General features: G+C 45.5%; 1 protein-coding gene across 1 annotated transcript in view; it reads left to right on the top strand.

Annotated features, from left to right (window-relative positions):
* Positions 1-26,496, top strand: part of LOC137342490 (potassium voltage-gated channel subfamily KQT member 4-like) — a 541,779-nt gene extending 515,283 nt beyond the window's left edge. Inside the window, exons 12-13 of the mRNA XM_068006381.1 lie at positions 16,301-16,436; positions 22,552-26,496. Of these exons, the coding sequence (XP_067862482.1) occupies positions 16,301-16,436; positions 22,552-22,764 (349 nt within the window). The 3' untranslated portion in view covers positions 22,765-26,496. The remainder of the gene's footprint in view (positions 1-16,300; positions 16,437-22,551) is intronic.
* The last annotated feature ends 804 nt before the right edge of the window (positions 26,497-27,300 follow it).

Genomic DNA, 27,300 nt, shown 5'->3' with positions numbered 1-27,300 from the left:
ACCACCCCCGTATCGAAGGAAAGATAGGTGAGCAGATGATAGATGAGCAGATCAAATCCATGGACTCTGGCTCTTGGGGAAATGCAACACCAACTTGCATTTGTATAGCACCTTTAACATAGAAAAATGGCCCATTGCACTCAATAGAGGCATAAGGAAAATGGGCGCTAAACTAAAATTGGAGAGATTAAGAGGGGTGACCAAAAAACTAGTCATAGACGTGAGTTTTTAGGAGGGTTTTAAGAAGGAGAGGCAGGTAGAAAGGTTTAGGGAGCTAATTTCAGAGTGTGGGACTTAGGCAACTAATGGCACAGCTGTCTATTGTGGGGCAAATGGAGGGAAAGATCAGAGGCCAGAGTCAGAGAAAGAGAGAGTTCGGGTGGGGAGGTTTGTAGGTCTGAAGCGATTTAGATAGATAAGGAGGGGTGAAGCACAAAGGTGAGAATTTTATTTTGAGGTGTTGGGGTCAGGGAGGCAGAGTAGACCAATGTAGACAGGGATCATGGGTGAGTCGCACCTGGTGCAGGATAGGATATGGGGACAGCAGAGTTTTGGATGAGCTCAAGTTTACAGAAGGTAGATTTGAAGGAGTGAGATCAAAGGTGAGAGAGTAGGACTGGGGACCAGGGAGTCGTATTCCGGACTAGGGAGTGGGATTGGGATGGGGGATTGGGGTTTTGAAAGTCCTCGAGTATTGCTCTAAGAGTTTGGACTACAGTTACAGATCAGGTTTTAGCCTGAGCAAAAGGAACAGCAACAGCCTAATACATAATGTGGTTGTTGCTCCGATTTCACTAGATGTTCGAAAGATCGAACAAATAGGTTAGCAACCTTTCCTTTTAGGGTTCAAATGTAAGTTTGGGCTGAACAAACACACCGGCAACAGATTTTGCGTACAAAGATTTATCTTTAATAAATGCTTAACAAACACCGTTCGTAGTTTAAAGTACAATTCCAAAATATAAGACTCACAACTTATATTGATATTACCCGATTTGGTCCGAGGTGATCAATCTCTGTCCAAACCTCTACGTAGGGTTTCTGTCCCCAGGTCCCTGCTGTCGAGTGTTGCTCCTAGGATCTCGCTGCTATCTGGGGTTTTTCCTCCTGGTTTATACTATCCTATAATCTGTCCCATCTCCTTGATTACACATTTGTTCCCTTTTCCTGCGCCCTGATGATTAGTTTATCCTATTCTACAACCTGTCCCATCTCCTTGATTAGTTTACATCCTACTTCATCCATTGACCCATTGTTTGTTAACTGGCGTCTGTAGTGACCTCACCCGTGTCTGACAAGGTTACCTATGAGCCCTCTGTTTCAGAACATTACTAAACCTCTGCATTATTTATCCACCATCCCTTACACATGGTGACTCCTTCATTTTATTTCAGTTTTACACTACTTCTTCCATTTCCACATTCCTCCCTTTGATCATTATCATTTGGCCAAATGATTTGATCACCATAAAGCTGTTTCCCATTGTCGGGGTGTGTCCTTTTTCCTTTGTAAAGCCTGATACGCTGCCATTGATTCCACCCGAACCTTCAGCCTTTTCTCTAGTCTTTTCATACTTACCCAGGTGAAACATAGGCATATGAACACCAGCATGATCATAATTACAATCAGGTGGGACACGAGTCTCACCCAGGGGTGTATGTTCACATTTTCGCCCCAATTCCTAAGGTCGTCCCACCAAGTATTGATTTTGATTTGTTTAATCTTTTGTTCAATGTCCTGGGGATTCATTTCCACCCTTTCGTAGATTTCATGAACAAGATCAAGCTTATGTCTAATTTCCGTTATATGTTCCCCCTCTAGCTGGATGTTGATGCCGATTTTTATGAAATATTTTGTCAAGTGATTCTTCAGGTCTATTGACACATTAAGATAAACAGTTGCATGCCTCTGGATGTTGATAATTTCCTCATTTCCTATTCTCATCGGTATCAGGGGGTGCGTGCAGAAGGTTGGGTTTTGGATAGGGCAGTCCTTATTCCCATAATGGTAACTAGCTTTGGTGGTGGTAAAACAATATGTTCCGTCACCCATATAAGCGCTTCGAGTGATAGGTTTGTGAATCGCGTTCTCCATGATCAAGGAGCTATTTTTAGCCGTATTTCCCTTAAATCCGCATCGCGCAGTGCAGGTCGGGTAAATTTTGTATGGGCATATTACTGTTCTTTCCGTAGTGGCACATTGTCCCAATGCAGTTCCCACTAGAATACCGTTCTGCTTCACAGCATATGGCCTCATTCCTGCCACGGCCACCCATACTCCTTTTTGTATAGTGCCTATGGTTTGGATCTCAAATAATGGCATTCCTTCCTGGTGTCCTATCATGGGGACTCCTATCACCATCCCTACAGCAGTACTTCCACGGGGGCCCGTACATTCCTCGTTGAACCATACCCTGCTGAGTTTCCGTAGTTCACAGTTACTGATAGTAGCAGGAACATTCAGCTTTATCAGACGTACTTCTTCACGTTTTGCCAGCATTAAGTTTTCTCTCAGCTGGTCCAGCATCCAATTGCCATATGTCATGCACAGTGTTTGTTGTTAGGTTCCGTTCGCCGCCTTTTTGGCTGTGTTGATAAGTTGATTATTAGTCCGTGCATGTCCTTCTAAGACCTTCACCTGTTGTGTTTGGATCCCTATACTTTCCTGTCCTGCCTGTGACTCTTGTTTTAGATTATTATACAGTTCCTCCAATAATGTTTTGACTTGCTGGGTTAAGATTTTAACCTTGGAGTTCAAATTAGGGATGGGCAATAAATGCCGGCCTTGCCAGCGACGCCCACATCCCGTGAACGAATAAAAAAAAAAATTAGTTATATCTAGAGTATTTACAGTGGCCATTCCTGCTCCATAGACTGTCCCTGCATCATTCAGTAACCCTCTCTTCCTCCTTTTCCTAGCTGTCCTTGTTTAATTTCCCTGCTTCCCTCCGATCTCTCCCTTGAGCAACATCGAAGTCAAGTCCTGATACAATCTTTTGGTTCCCTCCGGGCACCAATCGGGTAATTGTACATTGATTATATTCAGTACTATAGGTATTAATTCATATTGTATATTATCATAAATAATTTTGGTCGTGTTTCTTAATATTACTCCTCCCTTGGGTCCCAGCTCGTGTTCGGGGCAGTCCCAAACTGGAACTGGGATCGTAGGGATCGGGGTGGTGGTCTGAACAATGAGTGGGGTAGTTGGCTCGGGGGTAGTAGGTGTCTGTAACACCTGAACCACTAGCTTTCCTTGGTGTTTACACGAGCACATTGGTTTTAAGCTCTTCCGTGGATTACTGATTAGGTTTCATAAGAACATAAGAACATAAGAAATTGGAGCAGGAGTAGGCCAATCGGCCCCTCGAGCCTGCTCCGCCATTCAATAAGATCATGGCTGATCTGATCCCAACCACAAATCTAAAGAACACAAGAAGTCGGAGCAGGACCCGGCCACATAGCCCCTGGGCCCTCTCCGCCACCCACAGGGCATTGACCGATCCGAACTCAGCTTCATGTCCAATTTCCTGCCCGCTCCCCATAACCCCTAATTCCCTTTACTTCTAGGAAACTGTCTATTTCTGTTTTAAATTTATCTAATGACGTAGCTTCCACAGCTTCCTGGGGCAGCAAATTCCACAGACCTACCACCCTCTGAGTGAAGAAGTTTCTCCTCATCTCAGTTTTGAAAGAGCAGCCCCTTATTCTAAGATTATGCCCCCTAGTTCTAGTTTCACCCATCTTTGGGAACATCCTTACTGCATCCACCCGATCAAGACCCTTCACAATCTTATATGTTTCAATAAGATCGCCTCTCATTCTTCTGAACTCCAATGAGTAGAGTCCCAATCTACTCAACCTCTCCTCATATGTCCGCCCCCTCATCCCCGGGATTAACCGAGTGAACCTTCTTTGTACTGCCTCGAGAGCAAGTATGTCTTTTCTTAAGTATGGAGACCAAAACTGTATGCAGTATTCCAGGTGCGGTCTCACCAATACCTTATATAACTGCAGCAATACCTCCTTGTTTTTATATTCTATCCCCCTAGCAATAAAAGCCAACATTCTGTTGGCTTTCTTGATCACCTGCTGCACCTGCATACCAACTTTTTGATTTTCTTGCACTAGGACCCTCAGATCCCTTTGTACTGCAGTACTTTCCAGTCTCTCGCCATTAAGAAAATAACTTGCTCTCTGATTTTTCCTGCCAAAGTGCATAACCTCACATTTTCCAATATTATATTGCATCTGCCAAATCTCCGCCCACTCACCCAGCCTGTCTATATCCCCTTGCAGGTTTTTTATGTCCTCCTCACTCTCTACTTTCCCTCCCATCTTTGTATCATCTGCAAATTTTGATATGTTGCACTCGGTCCCCTCCTCCAAATCGTTAATATAGATTGTAAAGAGTTGGGGACCCAGCACCGACCCCTGTGGAACACCACTGGTTACTGGTTGCCAGTCCGAAAATGAACCATTTATCCCAACTCTCTGCTTCCTGTTCGATAACCAATCCTCCACCCATGCCAGAATATTACCCCCAATCCCGTGATTTTTTATCTTAAGTAATAATCTTTTATGTGGCACCTTGTCGAATGCCTTCTGGAAGTCTAAATACACTATGTCCACTGGTTCCCCTTTATCCACCCTATACGTTATATCCTCGAAGAACTCAAGCAAATTTGTCAGACATGACTTCCCCTTCATAAAGCCATGCTGACTTTGTCCTATTAAATTAAGCTTATCTAAATGTTCCGTTACTGTCTCCTTAATAATAGACTCCAAAATTTTACCCACCACAGATGTTAAGCTAACTGGCCTATAATTTCCAGCCTTCTGCCTACTACCCTTTTTAAATAACGGTGTTACATTAGCAGTTGAATTGCTGTTACATCCCACCATGATCTATAAGGAGGTGCTTGTCTTGCTTATGTTGCAACACAGTTGTTTATCTATCTTAGTACAATTCATCTCATGCTCTGAACCAACGGGAGTTGCCCCCGATAGAACCCTGTGGGTGTCCCCTGTGTTCTGCATAGCTATCCATACTATAGCCTTAACATCTTTTCCCGTACAAGCAATACATACAAAGTTCCGTTGAGTTTCAGTTGCCGTCTCATAGCAGGTATTTCCTTGGCTGCTACAACTGCACTCGTTGTTGCCATTGGTAGGTGCATGGAAACCTGCATTGTTGTCTTGGGCACAGTTCTGACTGTTCCGTCCGTCTGCGATAATAGTTACATCTGAGTTCTCAGCGAGGATGATACAGCCAAACACCAGACCACAGTGCCCCAGAAGGGTGGGTACTGGGATTTCCATGAGCAATAATCAGTTACCTAGAAAGAAAAAGAAAGATCAGGGTAGCAACTGCTCTTATTTACAGTTCTATCTTTTCTGATACCCGACGCAACCGTTTGGGTCGTCCTGGACTGGGCGGGGGTAGAGAATGGTTTCTAGTCCAGTTGACAGGTCGGATTAAAGACGGGGTTCGAGGGGCCACCCTAGGAGATTCCAAAAACAACCTCTGTAATCCCCGGGCAAGGTCTTCAGTCGGATCGTCAGAGTTGGATCCCAATTGATCAGATCCCAATTCAGTGCTGGACCCCGTTTCCCCCTCCGACTCTTCTGGGTCTGAGCCAGACCTATTCATGTTTGCCGGTTCGAGAGCCCCTGGCGCAGGGAGGCCGGCGGTGGCTGGGCCTTCAGTATCGTCCTCCCCCGCGTCCAACGTGACATGGTGCATATGGAAGGAGCCCATTTTCCCAAAGGGTTTTGCAATCTGCGCCTTTTTAGGGTTCACCTTTATCCCAATCTTGTGGAGGGTTTTAAATAGTTCCTGTAACAGGACCTTATGTTCCTCCATGGTGTCAGTTTGGAGGAGGATATCATCTACGTACTGAACAAGTGCTGAGGGCTGGGAAAATCCCTTCAAACTATTTGCCAGTATGTTTGAGAATATTGAGGGGCTGTTGTGGAAATCTTGAGGCAACCGGGTCCAAGTGTACTGCTGTCCCTTGTGAGTAAAAGCAAATTTGTACTGGCATTCTTTTGTTAAGAGTATGGACCAAAATCCATTACTGATGTCCAGGACAGTAAAGATTTTTGCAGTTGGGGAAAGTTTTGAAGCGGTCTCTGGGGCAGTGGCAACAGTGGATGCCACGGAAGGCGTAACCTTATTCAAGGCTCGGTAATCTATAGTCATTCTCCAGGACTTATCGGGTTTTTGAACAGGCCAAATGGGTGAGTTATTGGTAGAAGCAATGGGTCGGAGCACGCCTTGATTCAAGAGACTGTGAATAATATTGTCTAAGTCCTTTTCTGCCTCTACGGGAATTTTATACTGCTTCTGGGGCGGGGGATCGGGTCCCATGATTGAGACCGGTCCTGTCATCCGGCCACACTCATGTTTGTGGGTGGCAAAAACATTTAAGTTTTGGGTTAAAATTTCCTGTATTTCTGGGTCGTCTGTTACGGTAGAAGGAACAAAAGTAAAAGTTTTCATGCAGCATACGCACGCGTCATACGTCCCCGTGGGTATTAACCCGTCAACACAAGTTTCGCACATTCTCCAAATACATCGGTTTGCTGGGTCATAAGCCAAATTATATATTCTCATGAAATCAATACCAATTATTGCCGATTCCCCCTGCATCTGTGGCACTGACAAGCAGGCATGCTTAAGTTTGAAACTTCCCAATTGAATCTCCAATGGCTTCGTGATTGTAGCGGTCTGCCCATGACCGGTGAAGCCGCTAAGGAGAATTTCTTGATTAGTTAAGTCGTTGGGCGAGAGAGAGTGCTGGTTTCCCAGACATGTTCTGGATCCGCCTGTGTCCCATAAAAATGTGGTATCGCGACCTCTTACGACACCTGAGACTATAGGCCGTCCATGATTGTCACATCCTGCCTTGCACACGACCTCTGAGGTCGGACCCCGTCATTGTTGGCCCCCGGGCTCGAGTGCCGGTTACTCATGGAAGGGTGCCATTCGCCTGGAGCATCCCACAGCGCCGGACCGGTTACTTTTTGGCGCCTGACACTCCCTTTGCCAATGTCCCATCTTTCCGCAGTTATAACAGGGTCCCCTTAGTGGCCCATATCCCCTATCTCCCTGGTTTGATACCAGATACCTTGGAGATCCCTCAGTCCTCCATGCTGGCGGGTCATTTCTATCTGGGCCTGAGCGGAAAGCATGGATTTTATCGTTTGGTTGGGGAGAGGATTGATTTTGATTGTCCTGCCAAGCCCTGGTCATATGCCTTAAAACCCAAGCCTCATTATGAGTGTCGTCGGTAGGGTCGAAGAGCTTACATGCCCTTTTACCGGAATCGGAGGCATGGGAAATGAGGGACTTAAACCAGGTGGCACGAGGACCATCATCCAGATTGTCGCGGTTCAATGTTCCCATCAGGTTACAGAAAACCACCCACAAGCGTTCCACGTAAGCGCGGGGGTGTTCTTCGTCACCCTGTTTGCTAGTTCCATAACGGGATCCTTGCAGTTAACTCCTGCCGCCTCCTTAATGGCGATCCACATTTCAACTATGGTGCCCTGCCCTGTTCTCTGGGTTTGGGGCATGGCCCCGAATATAACGGGTCCCAAACACAAAGTCACTAGTTTCCTCAGCTCTCCCTCATCTAGTCCCTGAGTCTCAGAGGCCATAATTCAAAGTTAATCTTGCCATTGAACTTGGGTACGTTTTTGATAATATCATTCAATTGGGAGAGAGTAAAAGGGGTGGCATAATTGATGGGTCCGTTGGGCACAGCGTCTACCGCTTGACCGTCGGTCCTTTCCTGTGTCCGAACAGTGACCATAGGGTTCATGGGTAGTGGGGGTGGCGGCTCCTCTGGGGCAGCAAGCCCATCCTCTGGGACAGTAGGACCTTTATTATCTCTATAGGTTGGCGGGGGATCGTACCATGACAGGTCAGGGGGGCTGTAGTCCCTTTCTCCTGATTGAGCCCTCTCATAGTTCTGGGCCGCCTCGGCCAGACTTGAGTAGTCGATACCCTTTCTGCCTCCGTCGGAGAAAGCGCATATTATGCCTCTGTGTGAGGATAATTGTGACTTTAATACTTCTACTTCTTGACGACAGTGGGTATGATCCGTTTTATCGTATTTTTCCCGCTGGTGAGACTGTTGTATGACCTTGAGGGCTGATTTCAAATCCCGACATTTTCCCTCTAGGGCACAGCGGTCCCTTGTGGACTCGTCTAGTTGCTCCTGCATTCGGTGTAATTTTTGATTACTTGCTTCGACTGCAGTCATACTAGAGGCCATGTGGAGAGTGTGCTATCTTTTATCACTACGTAATTCCTCATTTTCTTTTTTAACCTGATTCCGGAGCTTGTCTAAATCAGACTGCAATTGGTTTTGGGCCTGACCCTGACTGTGTGTTAATGCTCGCTCGCTCATTAATTCGGAGTAACAGGCTGCCATCAGAAAATATTTAAATTTTTTTCGTTTCATTTTTCCCTTTTTATTATTGTGCTCAAAGAAGGTCTGACCTCCTTTTGAAACTTGGACCGGCGATCGTCACCGCCCAGTCCTTATATTTTCCTCCATTAACTGGTTAAACTGTTCTTCCCAATCCTGGGAGGTCTCCCCTTTAGACGCGTCATGTTCCACCATAGTTACTGCTTTAAAACCTTATCCGACTCTAACGGATATTCCTTATCCGACTCTAACGGATATTCCTTATCCGACTCTAACGGATATACCTTATCCGACTCTAACGGATATTCCTAATCCGACTCTAACAGATACTGTCTGTTGCTTGTTCAGCCCCTTACTGTGGTATATTTTGTCCAAACCAAAGTTCTAAAGTCCCATCTGGGGGTGCCAATTGTTGCTTCGATTTCACTCGATGTTCGAAAGATCGAACAAATAGGTTAGCAACCTTTCCTTTTAGGGTTCAAATGTAAGTTTGGGCTGAACAAACACACCGGCAACAGATTTTGCGTACAAAGATTTATCTTTAATAAATGCTTAACAAACACCGTTCGTAGTTTAAAGTACAATTCCAAAATATAAGACTCACAACTTATATTGATATTACCCGATTTGGTCCGAGGTGATCAATCTCTGTCCAAACCTCTACGTAGGGTTTCTGTCCCCAGGTCCCTGCTGTCGAGGGTTGCTCCTAGGATCTCGCTGCTATCTGGGGTTTTTCCTCCTGGTTTATACTATCCTATAATCTGTCCCATCTCCTTGATTACACATTTGTTCTCTTTTCCTGCGCCCTGATGATTAGTTTATCCTATTCTACAACCTGTCCCATCTCCTTGATTAGTTTACATCCTACTTCATCCATTGACCCATTGTTTGTTAACTGGCGTCTGTAGTGACCTCACCCGTGTCTGACAAGGTTACCTATGAGCCCTCTGTTTCAGAACATTACTAAACCTCTGCATTATTTATCCACCATCCCTTACACATGGTGACTCCTTCATTTTATTTCAGTTTTACACTACTTCTTCCATTTCCACAGTGGTCATGTGGCAAGAAGGAAGTCTAAATAAGCGATAACAATCTATCCTTTTGTTGAGGCAACCGATTGCTGATACACAGTAACGTTATCACAATGTGTAAGAGGGGAGTGGCGGCTCCCCAAGAAGAAAAATTCAGACTGAATTAATCATTGAAAAAAATTCAAATAAAGTAGAAAACGCTGGAATTTCACAGCAGTTCACTCTGGACCTTCAAGAGTCATGATCTAAAGTTGAAATCGTAAATATCCTCGAGTTAAGGATTTGACCAGGAATTGCCCTTCCTCCAGTTACTCAGTGCCCTCGGCCTGATCATTTCTAAATCACAATATTTGAGTACAATAAATAACTAAAATTAGCAGCATCTTCTACAAACTACGGTAATCTATTAGATAGTCAAATACACACAACTCCCCCAGCTACAGGGGAACATCTCACCAGGACTGTCCCAGATTCAAGGGAACATCTCACCAGGACAGTCCCAGATACAGGGGAACATCTCATCGGGACAGTCCCAGATACAGGGGAACATCTCATCGGGACAGTCCCAGATACAGGGGAACATTTCACCAGAACAGAAAGTTAGGTGGTACAACTAATAGTGTAGATGAGCGCAGAACGTTGCCAACGGCATTGGTGGATTAATTGAGTGAGCAAAACTGTAGGAGATAGAATTGAATGTGGGGTAGTGTGAAGTCATCCACTAAGAAAGATAGATCAGAGTATTTTCTATCTGGTGAGAAGCTAGGAACTGTGGAGGAGCAAAGAGATTTAGGGGTCCAAGTACAGAAATCTCTAAAAACTAGTGGACAGGTACCAAAAATAATTAAAAAGGTTTATAGAATGTTGGCCTTTACCTCAAGGAGGCTGGAATACAAATGGGTAGATGTTATGCTGGTGTTATATAAAGTTCTAGTTAGACCCTATCTGGAGTACTGTGTTCAGCTCTGAGCACTGCTCCTCATGAAGGATATATTGGCCTTGGAGGGGGAGCAGCGCAGATTCACCAGGATGATACTGGGGCTAAAAGGGTTAAATTATGAGGACAGGTTGCACAGACAAGGCTAATATTCCTTTGAGTATAGAAGATTAAGGGGTGATCTAATTGAGGTGTTTAAGATGATTAAAGGATTTGATAGGTTAGAGAGAAACCATTTCCTCTGGTGAGGGAGTCCAGAAGAAGGGGGCAAAACGTTAAAATTAGAGCAAGGGTGATGGCAGGAATCACTTCTTCACACAAAGGGTAATGGAAATCTGGAACTCTGTCGCCCAAAAAGCTGTTGAGACATAGAAACATAGAAAATAGGAGCAGGAGTAGGCCATTCGGCCCTTCGAGCCTGCTCCGCCATTCAGTATGATCATGGCTGATCCTCTATCTCAATACCATATTCCCACTCTCTCCCCATACCCCTTGATGCCTTTTGTGTCTCGAAATCTATCTAGCTCCTTCTTAAATATATTCAGTGACTTGGCCTCCACAGCCTTCTGTGGTAGAGAATTCCACAGGTTCACCACCCTCTGAGTGAAGAAATTTCTTCTCATCTCAGTCCTAAATGTCCTACCCTGTATCCTGAGACTGTGACCCCTCATTCTGGACCCCGCAGCCAGGGGAAACATCCTCCCTGCATCTCGGCTGTCTAGCCCTGTCAGGATTTTATATGTTTCAATGAGATCCTCTCTCATTCTTCTAAACTCGAGTGAAAACAGGCCGAGTCAACCCAATCCCTCCTCATACGACAGTCCTGCCATCCCAGGAATCAGGCTGGTGAACCTTCGCTGCACTCCCTCTATGGCAAGTATATCCTTTCTTAGGTAAGGAGACCAAACTGCACACAATACTCCAGGTATGGTCTCACCAAGGCCCTGTATAACTGAAGTAAGACATCCTTGCTCCTATACTCAAATCCTCTTGCAATGAAGGCCAATATACCATTTGCCTTCCTAACTGCTTGCTGCATCTGCATGTTTGCTTTCAGTGACTGGTGTACAAGGACACCCAGGTCCCTTTGTACATCAACATTTCCCAATCTATCACCATTTAAATAATACTCTGCCTTTCTGTTTTTCCTTCCGAAGTGGATAACTTCACATTTATCCACATTATATTGCATCTGCCATGTATTTGCCCACTCACTCAACTTGTCTAAATCGCCTTGAAGTCTCTTTGCATCCTCCTCACAACTCACAATGCCACCTAGTTTTGTGTCGTCAGCAAACTTGGAAATATTACATTTGGTTCCCTCATCCAAATCATTGATGTATATTGTGAATAGCTGGGGCCCAAGCACTGATCCCTGCGGTACCCCATTAGTCACCGCCTGCCACCCTGAAAAAGACCCATTTATTCCTACTCTCTGTTTCCTGTCTGTGAACTAATTTTCAATCTATGCCAGCATATTACCGCCAATCCCATGTGCTTTAATTTTGCACACTAACCTCTTATGTGGGACTTTATCAAAGGCCTTCTGAAAATCCAAATTATCAACATCCACTGGTTCTCCCTTATCTATTCTACCAGTTACATCCTCAAAAAACTCCAGTAGGTTTGTCAAACATGATTTCCCTTTCATAAATCCATGTTGACTGTCTAATCCCGTTGATATTTTCTAAGTGTCCTGTTGTCACATCCTTTATAATAGACTCTAGCATTTTCCCTACTACTGATGTTAGGTTAACCGGTCTGTAGTTCCCTGTTTTCTTTCTCCCTTTTTTAAATAGTGGGGTTACATTTGCCACCCTCCAATCTGCAGGAACTGTTCCATAATCTATAGAATTTTGGAACATGACAACTAATACATCCACTATTTCCATGGCTACCTCTTTTTTAGTATTCTGGGATGCAGATTATCAGGCCCTGGGGATTTATTGGCTTTCAGTCCCATTAATTTCTCCAGCACTATTTTTTCACTAATACTAATTTCCATTAATTCTTCCTTCTCACTAGTCCCATGATTCCCTAGCATTTCTGGGAAGCAAAGCTCCGAAAGTTTGTGATTTCAAATAAAGCTGTTGGACTATAACCTGGTGTTGTACGACTCTGTACATCTATCACTTTTGTCATCCAGGGAGCTCTGGCTTTAGTTGCCCTACCGTTCTCCAGTGTGGGAATGTACCTAGACTGTACCTGAACCATTTCCTTCTTAAAGGCCGCCCACAGTTTTGCCTGCCAATCTTTGATTCCAATTTACCTGGGCCAGATCTGTTCTCATCTCATTGAAATTGGCCCTCCTCCAATTGAATATTTTTACTTTAGAGTGGTCCATGTCCTTTTCCGTAGCTATTCTAAACCTTATGATACTATGATCGCTGTTCCCTAAATGTTCCCCCACTGACACTTGCTCCACTTGGCCCGTCTCATTCCCCAGAACCAAGTCCAGCAATGCCTCCTTCCTCGTTGGGCCGGAAACGTACTGGTCAAAAAATTTCTCCTGAACACACTTCAAAAATTCCTCCCCCTCTTTGCCCTTTATTTTACTACTATCCCAGTCTATATTAAGGTCCCAGTATATATTAAGGCAGTTGAAGTCCCCCGTTATCACAACTCTACGGCTTTTGCACTTCTCCGTAATTTTCCTGCAAATTTGCTCCTCTGTCTCCTTCCCACTAGTTGGTGGCCTATAGAATATACCCAGTAGTGTAATGGCCTCTCTATTGTTTCTTAACAATAATTAAACATCTCACCGGAACACGAAGTTAGGTGGTACAGTAAATAGTGTAGATGGGAACAGAAAGTTGAAAAAGGACATTGTTGGATTAAGTGAGTGAGCAAAACTGTGGCAGATGGAGTTGAATGAGGGGAAGTGTGAGGTCATCCACTTTAGCTCTAAGAAAGATAGATCAGTGTACTTTCAGTGTGGAGGAGCAGAGAAATTTAGGGGTCCATGTACAGAAATCGCTAAAAGCCAGTGAACAAGTACAAAAAAAAATTAAAAATACAAATGGAATGTTGGCCTTTATTTCAAGGAGGCTGGAATGCTAAGGGGTAGATGTTATGTTACAGTTATATAAAGCTCTGGTTAGACCCTGTCTGGAGTACTGTGTTGAGGTCTGGGCACTGGACCTCATTAAAGATATGTTGGCCTTAGAGGGGGTGCAGCACAGATTCACCAGAATGATAATGAGCCTAAAAGGTTTAAATTATGAGGACAGGTGGCATAGACTAGGCTTGTTATCCTTTGAGTTGAAAAGAATAAAGGGTGATCTAATTGACGTGTTTAAGAAGCTTAAAGGGTTTGATAGGGTAGATTGAGAGAAACTATTTCCTCTGGTGGGGGAGTCCAGAACAAGGGGGCACAATGTTAAAATTAGAGCTAAGCCATTCAGGGGTGATGTCAGGAAGCACTTCTTCACACAAAGGGGAGTGGAAATCTAGAACTCTCTCCCTGAAAAAGCTGTTGAGGGTGGGGGTCAATTGAAAATGTCAAAACTGAGATTGATAGATTTTTGTTAAGTAAGAGTATTAAGGGTCACGGAACCAAGGCAAGTAAATGGAGTTAAGATAAAAAATCAGCAATGATCTAATTGACTGGCGGAACAGACTTGAGGAGCTGAATGGCCTCATCCTGTTCCCAAATGCAGGGGAAAATCTCATCAGGACAGTCCCAGATACAGGGGAACATCTCACCGGGACAGTCCCAGATACAGGGGAACATTTCACTGGGACAGTTCCAGCTGCAATATCTAATCAATGCTGTAACTATCCTGGGATTGTTTGCTGGGACAGTGTTGTATAGAAACATGCTGTTTGATCCATAGGTCTATGCTGGTGTTTATGTTCCACACGAGCCTCCTCTGACTTTACTTCATCTCAGCCTATCACCATACACTTCTATTCCTTTCTCCTTCATGTACTTATCTATAGAGGGAGCTTTATTCTGCATCTGAACCGTATTGAACCTGCCCTGGGAGTGTTTGATGGGATAATGTGGAGTGAATTTACCCTGTATCTCACCTGTGTTGTACCTGCCCTAGGAGTGTTTGATGGGACAATGTAGAGTGAGCTTTATTCTCTATCTAACACGTCCTGCACCTGCACTGGGAGTGTTTGATGGGACAGTATAGTTGGAGCATTATTCTGTATCGAACCCGTCCTGCACCTGCACTGGGAGTGTTTGATGGGACAGTATAGTTGGAGCATTATTCTGTATCGAACCCGTTCTGTACCTGCACAGGGAGCGTTTGATGGGACAGGCTGGAGTGAACTTTATTCTGTATCTAACCAATACTGTACCTGCACTGGGAGTATTTGTAGGGACAGGGTAGAGTGAGTTTACTCTCTATCTCACCCGTGCTATACCTGCCCTGGGAGTGTTTGATAGGACAGTGTGGAGCGGGCTTTATTCTGTATCTAACCCGTGCTGTACCTGCCCTGGGAGTGTTTGATGGGACAGTGTAGAGGGAGCTTTACTCTGTATCTAACCCGTGCTGTACCTGCCCTGGGAAAGTTTGATGGGACAGTGTAGAGGGAGCTTTACTCTGTATCTGACCCGTGCTGAACCTGCCCTTGGAGTGTTTGATGAGACAGTGTAGAGGGAGCTTTACTTGGTATTTAACCTGTGCTGTACCTGCCCTGGGAGTGTTTGATGGGACAGTGTAGAGGGAGCTTTACTCTGTACCTAACCCATGCTGTACCTGCCCTGGGAGTGTTTGATGGGACAATGTAGAGGGACCTTTACTCTGTATCCAACCCGTGCTGTACCTGCCTTAGGAGTGTTTGAAGGGACAGGTAAGATGGAGCTTTACTCTGTTTCTAACCCATGCTGCTAATGTTATTCCCATATTTAAAAAGGGAGGTAGAACTATAGACCAGTTAGCTTAACGTCAGTGGTAGGAAAGATAATGGAATCTTTACTCAAAGATGTAATTGTAAAACATCTAGAATACAAAAATATAATAAAGAATAGTCAGCACGGATTTCAGAAGGGAAAGTTGTGCTTGACCAACCTTATTGAATTCTTTGAAGAAGTAACAGAAAGAGTAGACTAGAGTAGTGTAGTAGATATAATATATTTGGATTTTCAAAAGGGATAAGGTACCACATTGTAAACTCATGACTAAGATCAGAGCATGTGGAGTCAGAGGACAGGTAGCAGAATGGATAGCAAGCTGGCTACAAAACAGAAAACAGAGAGTAGGGGTTAAGGGTAGCTTAAGGTGGGAAGTGGTGTTCCACAGGGATCAGTGCTGGGACCACTGTTGTTCACAATTTACATCAGTGATTTGGACTGGGGAATCGTGAGTACAATTTCAAAATTTGCGGACGACACAAAATTGGGGAGCTGTAGTTAATACAAAGGAAGAATGCGTTAAAATGCAAGAAAACATTAATAAACTTGCAGAATGGGCATGTAACTGGCAAATGAATTTCAATATAGATAAGAGGCCTCATATTGCTTGGATAATAAGGGTCTAAATGGGGTAGTGGAGCAAAGGGATCTCGGGGTACAGATACATAACTCACTAAACATAGCAACACAGGTTAAGAAGGCCATATAAAAGGGTTTGCAGAGTGCACATGAATGCTGTGTATGGATTGCAGGAACAAGACAAAGGGCCCAGCACAAAGCAAGGCAGCTCACTGGAAAATCATGATTTTCTGGCCATTAATGTCAAGTGTTGGCTTTTTTCCGATAAGTTGCCCACTGCATGCAACACCCAACAGTAGGGAGGAGTATCAGAACGTTCAGCCCCATTTCTCCACCCTGCCTTGGTTTCTTTTTAATTTTTTAGCATAAAAGGCAAGAACACAGGACATAGCAAAACTGTTTTAGATTTAGTTGACTTTGATGTTGTTTTACCCATTTCACAGAGTTGACCAAATCGTTGGGAAAGGTCAGATGCCAACAGACAAGAGGATGCGTGAGAAAGGAGAGAAAGCCCCAACAGAACTGGAACCTCTCGATGAGATGAGCATGATGGGACGGGTGATAAAAGTGGAGAAACAGGTAATTTGCCATGTGGGTTTGTAGCTCAAGGTCTCTACGCTAGTCCACTTGCTACCTGCACAGGAATCTGGGAAGATGCAACTGCAAAGCAGAAATCTCAGCTGTGGATTCAGTCCATTGTCCTGTGGAGAGGCAAGCCCACACTGGCCCAATATATCAACAGATGCAAGGAATACGAGGCAAGATTTTCCTTGTATCCCCTGGAGACTGGGAACTGGGAAAGGAAACACAACTGACCCTGTTTTGTTCCGTGGGCCCATACCCATTGAGTTAAGACAGTCCTGAGCTCCAATCTCAGTTTACATACAACTAATAGAGAGCTTATGGGATGGCTTGTTGAGACCAGAGCTTCTACCTGCTCCAAACGATACCATTGGCATGAGAGTGACAGGCATTCCCTTTGTTAGGAGTTCCCATATTCCCAGCCAAAAAGGCATGTATCATCAGTATGCCTGTCTGGTGAGTCTGAGCAGAACATTCTGTAGTGGCTGCATCATATCCTGAACCCCTAAAGAGGAACTAGTAAAAAATATTCAAATGTAGTCCCATTATAATGGGGATTGCTGAGTGGGTGCAGCTAAGAGATGTTTCTGAAGGTGGGGTACCCAGCAACCACAACCGTTCATTCTTCCGTTGGATTATTAACCTCTAGTGTAGCCCTGGGTGCACCTCTAATGGAGCAGGCACCCACCATTGCCATACAAATCAGAGGACCTCACAAGCCTTGAAGATCAGTGGCAGCAGTCCTGGACAGGGATAAAAACAGAAAATGCTGGAAATACTCAGCAAGTCAGGCAGCATCTGTAGAGAAAGAAACAGAGTTAACGTTGCAGGTCGATGACCCTTCGTCAGAATTGTAGGCTGTACAGAATAGGTGGTACAGAAACAGAATTGCAGGTGCTACATGGCCTTCTAAATTCCGAAAATGCCATCCGGAATGCACGCGCACACTTCTAGCGTGACGTGCACCGGACGCCATATTGATAAAGGCGTTCGCGCAAGCGCGGGTAATGAACGCGGGCACCATGTAAAATAGGGAGAATATGTGGTAGATCAGTGTGCAATGCTGATTTAAAGGGACAGATGCGATTTTGGAACTCAGTGCTCCAGCCAACGTACTGTCTTAACCTCGCACAGCTGAACAGGTCTTAAATAGCATGGAGGACCCCTAACCGGCGCTATTTAAAGGGATCATGCAGGAGTTACAGGTTAGTTGCTGGATTATTGCTTCTGGCTGCTGATGCATTTGTACCTGTTTTTGGAGGTCTCCTATACTTGAATACTGGGACCAGGAGACATAGCCCAAAAATTAGAGCCAGGAATTGCAGGAGTGAAGTTAAGAAACATTTCTACACACAAAGGATGGTCGAAGTTTGGAACTCTCTTCCGCAAACGGCAATTGATACGAGCTGAATTGTTAATTTTAAATCTGAAATTGATAAGATTTTTGTTAACCATTAAGGAATATTTAAGGGATATGGGGCTTAGGTGGGTATATGAAGTTAGGTCACAGATCAATCATGATGTCATTGAATGGCGGAACACAGCAATGTGGTTGATTCTTAATTGCCCTCTGAAATGGCCTAGCAAGCCACTCAGTTGTAAAATCTCACTAAAAAAAGTCACAATAAGAATAAAACCGGACAGACCACCCGGTATCAGACCACTAGGCACCGGACACGACAAAGGCAAACCAAGCCCAGTCGACCCTGCAAAGTCCTCCTCACTAACATCTGGGGACTTGTGCCAAAATTGGGAGAGCTGTCCCACAGAATAGTCAAGCAACAGCCTGACATAGCCATACTCACAGAATTATACCTTTCAGCCAACGTCCCAGACTCTTCCATCACCATCCCTGGGTATGTCCTGTCCCACCGGCAGGACAGACCCACCAGAGGTGGCGGTACAGTGATATACAATCAGGAGGGAGTGGCCCTAGGAGTCCTCAACATTGACTTCGGACCCCACGAAATGTCATGGCATCAGATCAAACATGGGCAAAGAAACCTCCTGCTGATTACCACGTACCGCCCTCCCTCAGCTGATGAATCAGCCCTCCTCCATGTTGAGCACCACTTGGAGGAAGCACTGAGGGTAGCAAGGGCACAGAATGTACTCTGGGTGGGGGACTTCAATGTCCATCACCAAGAGTGGCTCGGCAGCACCACTACTGACCGAGCTGGCCGAGTCCTGAAAGACATAGCTGCCAGACTGGACCTGCGGCAGGTGGTGAACGAACCAACACGAGGGAAAAACTTACTTGACCTCGTCCTCACCAATCTACCTGTCGCAAATGCATCTGTCCATGACAGTATAGGTAGGAGTGACTACCGCACCGTCCTCGTGGAGACGAAGTCCCGTCTTCGCACTGAGGACACCATCCAACGTGTTGTGTGAAACTATCACCGTGCTAAATGGGATAGATTCAGAACGGATCTAGCAGCTCAAAACTGGGCATTCATGAGGCGCTGTGGGCCATCAGCAGCATCAGAATTGTATTCCAGCACAATCTGTAACCTTATGGTCTGGCATATTCCTCACTCTACCATTACCAACAAGCCAGGGAATCAACCCTGGTTCAATGAGGAGTGTAGAAGAGCATGCCAGGAGCAGCACCAGGCGTACCTAAAAATGAGATGCCAACCTGGTGAAGCTACAACTCAGGACTACATGCATGCTAAACAGCGGAAGCATCATGCTATAGACAGATTCCACAACCAACGGATCAGATCAAAGCTCTGCAGTCCTGCCACATCCAGTCATGAATGGTGGTGGACAATTAAACAACTAACAGGAGGAGGAGGCTCTGCAAACATCCCCATCCTCAATGATGGCGGAGTCCAGCACGTGAGTGCAAAAGACAAGGCTGAAGCGTTTGCAACCATCTTCAGCCAGAAGTGCTGAGTGGATGATCCAACTCGGCCTCCTCCCGATATCCCCACCATCACAGAAGCCAGTCTTCAGCCAATTCGATTCACTCCACGTGATATTAAGAAACGGCTGAGTGCACTGGATACAGCAAAGGCTATGGGCCCCAACAACATCCCAGCTGTAGTGCTGAAGACTTGTGCTCCAGAACTAGCTGCACCTCTAGCCAAGCTGTTCCAGCACAGCTACAACACTGGCATCTACCCAACAATGTGGAAAATTGCTCAGGTTGTCCTGTCCATAAAAAGCAGGACAAATCCAATCCGGCCAATTACCGCCCCATCAGTCTACTCTCAATCATCAGCAAAGTGATGGAAGGTGCCGTCGACAGTGCTATCAAGCGGCACTTACTCACCAATAACCTGCTCACCAATGCTCAGTTTGGGTTCCGCCAGGACCACTCGGCTCCAGACCTCATTACAGCCTTGGTCTAAACATGGACAAAAGAGCTGAATTCCAGAGGTAAGGTTAGAGTGACTGCCCTTGGCAGCATTTACCGAGTGTGGCACCAAGGAGCCCTAGTAAAATTGAAGTCAATGGGAATCAGGGGTAAAACTCTCCAGTGGCTGGAGTCATACCTGGCACAAAGGAAGATGGTAGTGATTGTTGGAGGCCAATCATCTCAGCCCCAGGACATTGCTGTAGGAGTTCCTCAGGGCAGTGTCCTAGGCCCAACCATCTTCAGCTGCTTCATCAATGACCTTCCCTCCATCATAAGGTCAGAAATGGGGATGTTCACTGATGATTGCACAGTGTTCAGTTCCCCCTCAAATAATGAAGCAGTCCGAGCCCGCATGCAGCAAGACCTGGACAACATCCAGGCTTGGGCTGATAAGTGGCAAGTAACATTCGTGCCAGGCAATGACCATCTCCAACAAGAGAGAATCTAACCACCTCCCCTTGACATTCAACGGCATGACCATCGCCGAATCCCCCACCATCAACATCCTGGGCGTCACCATTGACCAGAAACTTAACTGGACCAGCCATATAAATACTGTGGCTACAAGAGCAGGTGTTCTGCGGTGAGTGACTCACCTCCTGACTCCCCAAAGCCTTTCCACCATCTACAAGGCACAAGTCAGGAGTGTGATGGAATACTCTCCACTTGCTTGGATGAGTGCAGCTCCAACAACACTCAAGAAGCTCGACACCATCCAGAATAAAGCAGCCCGCTTGATTGGCACCCCATCCACCACCCTAAACATTCACTCCCTTCACCACCGGCGCACAGTGGCTGCAGTGTGTACCATCCACAGGATGCACTGCAGCAACTCGCCAAGGCTTCTTCGACAGCACCTCCCAAACCCGCGACCTGTACCACCTGGAAGAACAAGAACAACAGGTGCATGGGAACAACACCACCTGCACGTTCCCCTCCAAGTCACATACCATCACGACTTGGAAATATATCGCCGTTCCTTCATCGTCGCTGGGTCAAAATCCTGGAACTCCCTTCCTAACAGCACTGTGGGAGAACCGTCACCACACAGACTGCAGCGGTTCAAGAAGGCGGCTCACCACCACTTTCTCAAGGGCAATTAGGAATGGGCAATAAATGTTGGCCTCGCCAGCAACATCCCATGAACGAATTTAAAAAAAGCAGGCTTGAGGGGCTAAATGGCCTACTCCTGTTCCTATGTTCCTATAATAAAGTTTCAATACTCTACAGGGAGTGGGCTGGCTAGCTGATAGGCAGCCAACCCAAGGGCACTGGCGGAGTGGCAGAGGTGGGACAGGAATGCTGTCATCCTGAGAGAGGACAGCAGGTTCATGTTCCATGGAGCCACTGCCACTTGCTGCCTTCTATTATGCGCCATCTTCTCCTACAAGTAAACGGGACATGTAATGGTGAGTGTCCTGTCAGATGTTTGGGTGATGCGGCTGTCATGTTGGAATAGCTGCCAGTGTGTGTGATCTGAGTTGTGGATGTGCGGCTTGCAACAGTGGTAATGTGTGAGGGTGAGATGAAACATCTGATTGGAAGAACTAAGAACTGATTGAGAGGGTTTGTTGGTAGGTGGGTGATGGGAGGTGTAGTGTGTGGAGCAGTGGATGTGGCTAGTGGTGCAGTTGGTAGGAGATGTCACTTGACAGTTGACCTCATTCACCTTGACCACCTGTGTCAAAGCATTGAACTTCTTCCTGCACTGCATCCATGTTCGTGATGTTATGCTCCTGGCATTGACCTCGTCCCCTACTGCCTCGGGAGCATGTGTCTGGAGGGCCTTTTGCCCGCCCCCCCCCCCCCCCCACCCCTCCGTGGATATAGAATGCCACTCCTTCTGTCCACCTCTTGCACCAAGGCCTCTTGTGCATCATCAGAGAACCTTGGTGCAAGCTCTCTCGCAAACTCAGATCGGCAGATTGGTGAAGTCTGGTGTGCAGATTGGAGGATGTGGGATTTAGTAGTGCGCAACCTTTATTCAATGTTTTAAAATAACTCAACAGTTTGTAGACCTAGGGACGGGACCTGCATCTGTGTTTTACGTGAAAAATGTCTGATCTCCGTTCAGAATCCATGTGGACCTGTATCTTATATTTTGCAAATATCAGAGTCCCACAAAGGTTGAGCAGCCCAATTGTTGCTCATTAAAAATTCCAGAGTTCCCATCATCACCATGCTGCACTATATTGTAGCACAGATTCACTTCACCATTGATTCCACCACTTCCTGCAACCATAATGCGCGTTCCCTTTAAGAGGTGCAGGTTGCCTTTAAGTGGTGCGAGCCCCTCCTGATATTAGGGTCCCCTGCTCAATAGGGCAGGTAGGGCTGGCTGCATGCAGCAATCAAGTAAATCACCAGGCAGCATGAATGCAACACGCTGCCTGCATCTCAACGACCGGAAGCGGGTTAATCGCACACCGCGACCCCCGCAGCCGGTTTCGGGGGTCAGCCAATATAACCCCCTTACTGTTTAGACTAATTTGAAGAATGGTCACTTGGGTGGACAGCACCTATGGAACTTCCACCCCAGAAAGAGTCAGTACCTCCTTCAGAGGAGGGCAGAAAACATGTGATTGCAGATCACTAATCACACCACGCCCTACATCTCCATTTTGGCATTTGACCACACTTTAATATAGCTTGACTACTGTGGAAATCAGTAGTTTTGGTCCACTGTATCCTTGCTTCATTTCACTTTTAGTTATTTGCATTAAGTCTTTGCTCTGTATATTTCAGGTTCAGTCCATAGAACAAAAGCTGGACATGTTGTTGATGATCTACAGCCAGAGTTTAAGCAAAGGTTCAGTGACAGCATTGACTCTGGCTGCAATGAACATTCCTCTAATTGACCAGGACCTGACCTCTGACTATCACAGCCCGGTGGACACTACAGATATCTCCACGTCTGCCCAAACGTTGAATATATCTGCCACTACAAATCTAGAGTAAGATCATTTGAAGGTCCAGGTGACCCAGACTCATCTACAATCTGACTGAATTTAATTATGTGGATTAGCACAAACAGATCTAAGAAGACATTTAAAAACCATCTTTATTGTTTTTTCATTTTAATTTAATGATGTCTTCACTGTATCAATGATCAACTTTTGAAGAACAGTTCCTAACACTTCAAAGAATATCTTCTGTGGCCTCAAGGACCATCACTAGCCCAAAATCAGAATAAACTTGGACAGTGTCTCCAATGATTCTAAAACTGCAGACAACACAAATCATCAGCGCGGCATGTGAAATTTCTTACACAAGGCTTGTAACAAAAGCACTGTCTTCCAGCCCCAACTTCAGTAGTGCATCTGCACAAGGCACTCCGTAGTAAAAGATGTAACGTTGGCCAAAAAAACTGATAGGATTTCCAGAAAAAGGAGGAATTCCTATTTTCTATTCAGAACATTCCAATGAAACTGTTTATCATATTCGAAGTGTGTCTGAGATCCCTGGTTATTGCTTGGCCTTCTTGGAAATGCACACAGGTATAAGATTTTTAATACAATATTTACACGTACTGTATCCTCTTACTCACTGTTCCCAGTAGGGATCACTAGATAGTATCAGAGCGTGATCCTTGCCTGAGGTTACGCGAATTGTAGTGACCCATTGCTGCCTTGCTGAGATGTCTAACTCAGCACAAACTGGGGATGGAGCTGAGAATCTCCCTGCTGAATGCAGTTCATTTGTGGGGGATGTTTTGAATCATGTTTTTAATGTGATTTTCAATTTGAAAATAGCACACAATAAACAAGTGGTCACACAATCTGATTGAGAGATAGTTAACAGGGGTGGAGCTAAGGACCAAAGGACTGAGGCGGGAAGGGATGGGGGGGTGACTTAGCATAGCACAGCAACGACCATGTCCTCCAGTGGTGTCAGACTCAAAACAGTAATGCATCGCAATCAGGAATTTAAAAGTTACGGGAGTAAATCATTTGCAGTCAGTTATGGCCGAGTCCTGACATATAAAATTGCACCTCCCCCACCCCACTAGCTCCGCCACTAATTGTTAAGGGTAAATTTTGCAAGACCTCACTGCATCGGAGGGCCCGCGCAGATATTGGTTAATCGCAGGCGGTTTGCAAAATGTGCTGGCTTTGGTGCTGGGCCTGGTATTATTTACCCTTAACGTCGCGCCCTTTGTGTTGAACTGCTGCGCTCCACATAGCTGGTCTAGATCACTGATGGGACCTGGATGGGTGGATTTGCACTTTGGCCCGGGATTCTTCCCTCTCAGATATATCAGCAAGCCAATGCCCTAACTGGTAGGGTGCTAGATGGTGTTTATTTCTGTGGTTAGGAAGCAGTTTTCCAGATCTCTGGGCAGTTTTAGAAGAATTATTCAGGAGAATAAAGCGATCATTCTCTGGCTTTGAACTCCCAGTAGTGAGAGCCTTGGTCGCTGGGAGTGTACATCAAATATTTATGCACAGCTTGCACCCGAATCCTAACACACACACTTGATGGGTGAGGCTCCCAGCCAGGAGTGCAAAGTCATAAAATGGCCCTTTAAATGTGTTGTAGCGAGTCTAGGACACTACCAACTAGAAGGAGTAGGCTCGGTATGGCCTTTTCTCATTGTTCTCTTTTTTATGTTCTGACAGGACAGGCAATGTTAGATATCCTGATAGCTGTACTAAGGCAAGTTAGAAATAAACCCAAAATTAGGAAGAAACCAAAATTCAGCTGTGCTCAGTTCCTCTGCCCGCCAGATGTTCCTCTTTAACAAGATGGCGCAGAGATCAAGGGACACTGGAAGGAAAATAAAATTGGTAGGGCAGACTGACTTTCCTGAAATGGAATTTTCATTCACTTATTTTTCAGATGTGAGACCCCCAGTAATCATGCTGGGAGCCCCCATGTCGTGCTGGAGATCCCATTATTGGTAGGTAAAATCCCGACCTAACCCATTGCTTCCAGTGCCCAACATCTCGTGGTAGAGTGTTTCCTCAAAGCACACGGATAAAACAAACTCTTCAAAAACCCCTTTTCCATATATGTATGTGTATTGTTATCCCTTGTCCTCAGGTATGTCACCACCAAGGTATGGGATGAATGGGTTTTACCATGTTCCTGTTGCTTTCACTGTGTGTAACATACTTCAGGATATTGTGATCCCCGTCTTCACCCTCCAACTGGCTTTTAAATCCTTTTGTACTGGAGCAGAGCCAGAAGACAGGGAGCCAAACCATCCGAGAGGAATCTTCAGTTAGTGTTGAAGGTGGCAGGAAGATGAAAGCCCAGCTCATTAGAAACTGCACAGAGCAATATTTTATCCATTTCAACATACAAGCATAAACTGTGGGATTTGTGACATTAATAATCCACAAACTTCTCACTGACTGAGAACAGGGCTTCAGTACAAACCCTAAATGTGACCTAACGAGCCCGGGATAAGCACGTTGGGGGAGGGCAGTGTTGGCACAGGTCATTTAAGCATATTTTGACATTTACTCACTAGAAATCTTGGGTCTAGAATATGGAGCACAGTTGTGATGTTTAGTTGCGAATCTGGCCTGTCCATTTAAGGTCCATTCTCTATTAAGCAAATCCAGCAGTAATTGTATCCGCCTATAAACTTCTGCAGTCAATCAGTGAGCAATTGTAACTGCTTATAAATTTCACTGCTGATCAATGACTGAGTTTCACTCTCCCACAGTTGACCTGAAGACATTTAAGGTTGTTTTGTATCTGTAATGGCATATGGAGTCTGGGTGTGGTGGATGCACACTAGATGCAAGACTTTATAAAGCCCCCCAACTCCCAGTATTTAGTACCAAACCCTACCGTTAAGTATATGATCTTCTCACTCGTTCACTGTTGCCACAACAGCATTCACCTGGTTGCTCATTCATGTGGAACTTTCATTGCAGTCTGGGGCGTTCACCTTGTGAACAAGCTGAATTCCCTGGATTGACATACACCAGAACTCTGCACCCAGAGATAGTTCACATTGGCTGGCAGTCTCCTCCCCCATTGTTCGAACTTTACCCTGATGGTATTAAAAAATGACTAATTATTAACCAAATGGAAACCATTTCCAGTTTATCATGGTGTGTGTCTCCCTTGCATCACGATGATGTTATTGCATGCTTACCCCCCCACACCATCCCACCCCCCAGCCATGGCATTGAGCATGACCCTTCAACGATTCCTCAATCTGTTCCTTTTAAAGAATATTTTATTATTATTATTATTATTAATAATAATGATTGCTAATTAATAATAATACTAATTAGTAAGCCAGGTACCACCATGCTAGTCTCATTAGTCCAATTCTAACTGAGCCTGGCTCCCTCAGAGCACCTTACGTTGAGCTGGGCTGGAACGTAGGGTATATGAAATAGGTGTAGTATATCCTAACCATCACACCGATCGCACGTAGAAACTGCATGTCACGGAACAGTTACACGTTTTGTCTCACACCGTCTGCATGAGATGCATGCGCTGCCACCAAGCGCTAAGCGAATATTATTGGCAAGAGGCAAGTCAGTGTTAACGGAATTAGGGGAGAAGTTTTCAAAACACCATCTAGATGTAAAAGTGTTCAATATCCAATAACGCAATGTCCTCATCCAACCAGACTTAACGACCCATATTGTACGTAGTAAAAAGACAATCCTAACCAGCTTCTAACAAGTTTTGTTTAACAAAAGAAATGAGTACCTCACTCTGACAATGAAATGTTATTTATTACAATAAACTTTTATGAAGAAGACTTTCTCAGTTTGTTGTGATTTGCCCGTTGATCACTTGTGTGCCTTTATTATGAGAACTCTCCAATATTTCACTGAATTTATAATCTCTGGGCTAACACATTCCATGCTCACACACCCTCTGTACACACACTCCCTGTATACACACACTCCCTTTACACATTCCCTATACACACGCCCCATTTACACATTCCCTATACACACACTCCCTGCTCTCACACTCCCTGTACACACACTCCCCGCTCACACACTCCCTGTTCACACACTCCCCGCTCACACACTCCCTGTTCACACACTCCCCGCTCACACACTCCCTGTTCACACACTCCCCGCTCACACACTCCCTGTTCACACACTCCCCGCTCACACACTCCCTGTTCACACACTCCCCGCTCACACACTCCCTGTTCACACACTCCCCGCTCACACACTCCCTGTTCACACACTCCCCGCTCACACACTCCCTGTTCACACACTCCCTGTTCACACACTCCCTGTACACACATTCCCTGTACACACGCGCCATTTACACATTCCCTATACACACACTCCCTGCTCTCACCCCCTGTACACACACTCCCCGTGCACACACCCCCGGTACACACACCCCCTGTCCACACATTCCCTGTACACAAATTCCCTGTACACACATTCCCTGCTCTCACACACCCTGTACACACACCCTCTACACACACTCCTTGCTCACACACCCCCTGCATACACACTCCCTGCTCACACACACCCTCTACACACATTCCCTGTA

The sequence above is a fragment of the Heptranchias perlo genome, chromosome 26 (assembly GCF_035084215.1).
Source record: "Heptranchias perlo isolate sHepPer1 chromosome 26, sHepPer1.hap1, whole genome shotgun sequence".
Classification (NCBI taxonomy): domain Eukaryota; kingdom Metazoa; phylum Chordata; class Chondrichthyes; order Hexanchiformes; family Hexanchidae; genus Heptranchias; species Heptranchias perlo.
This window is presented reverse-complemented; position numbering and strand designations above follow the sequence as displayed.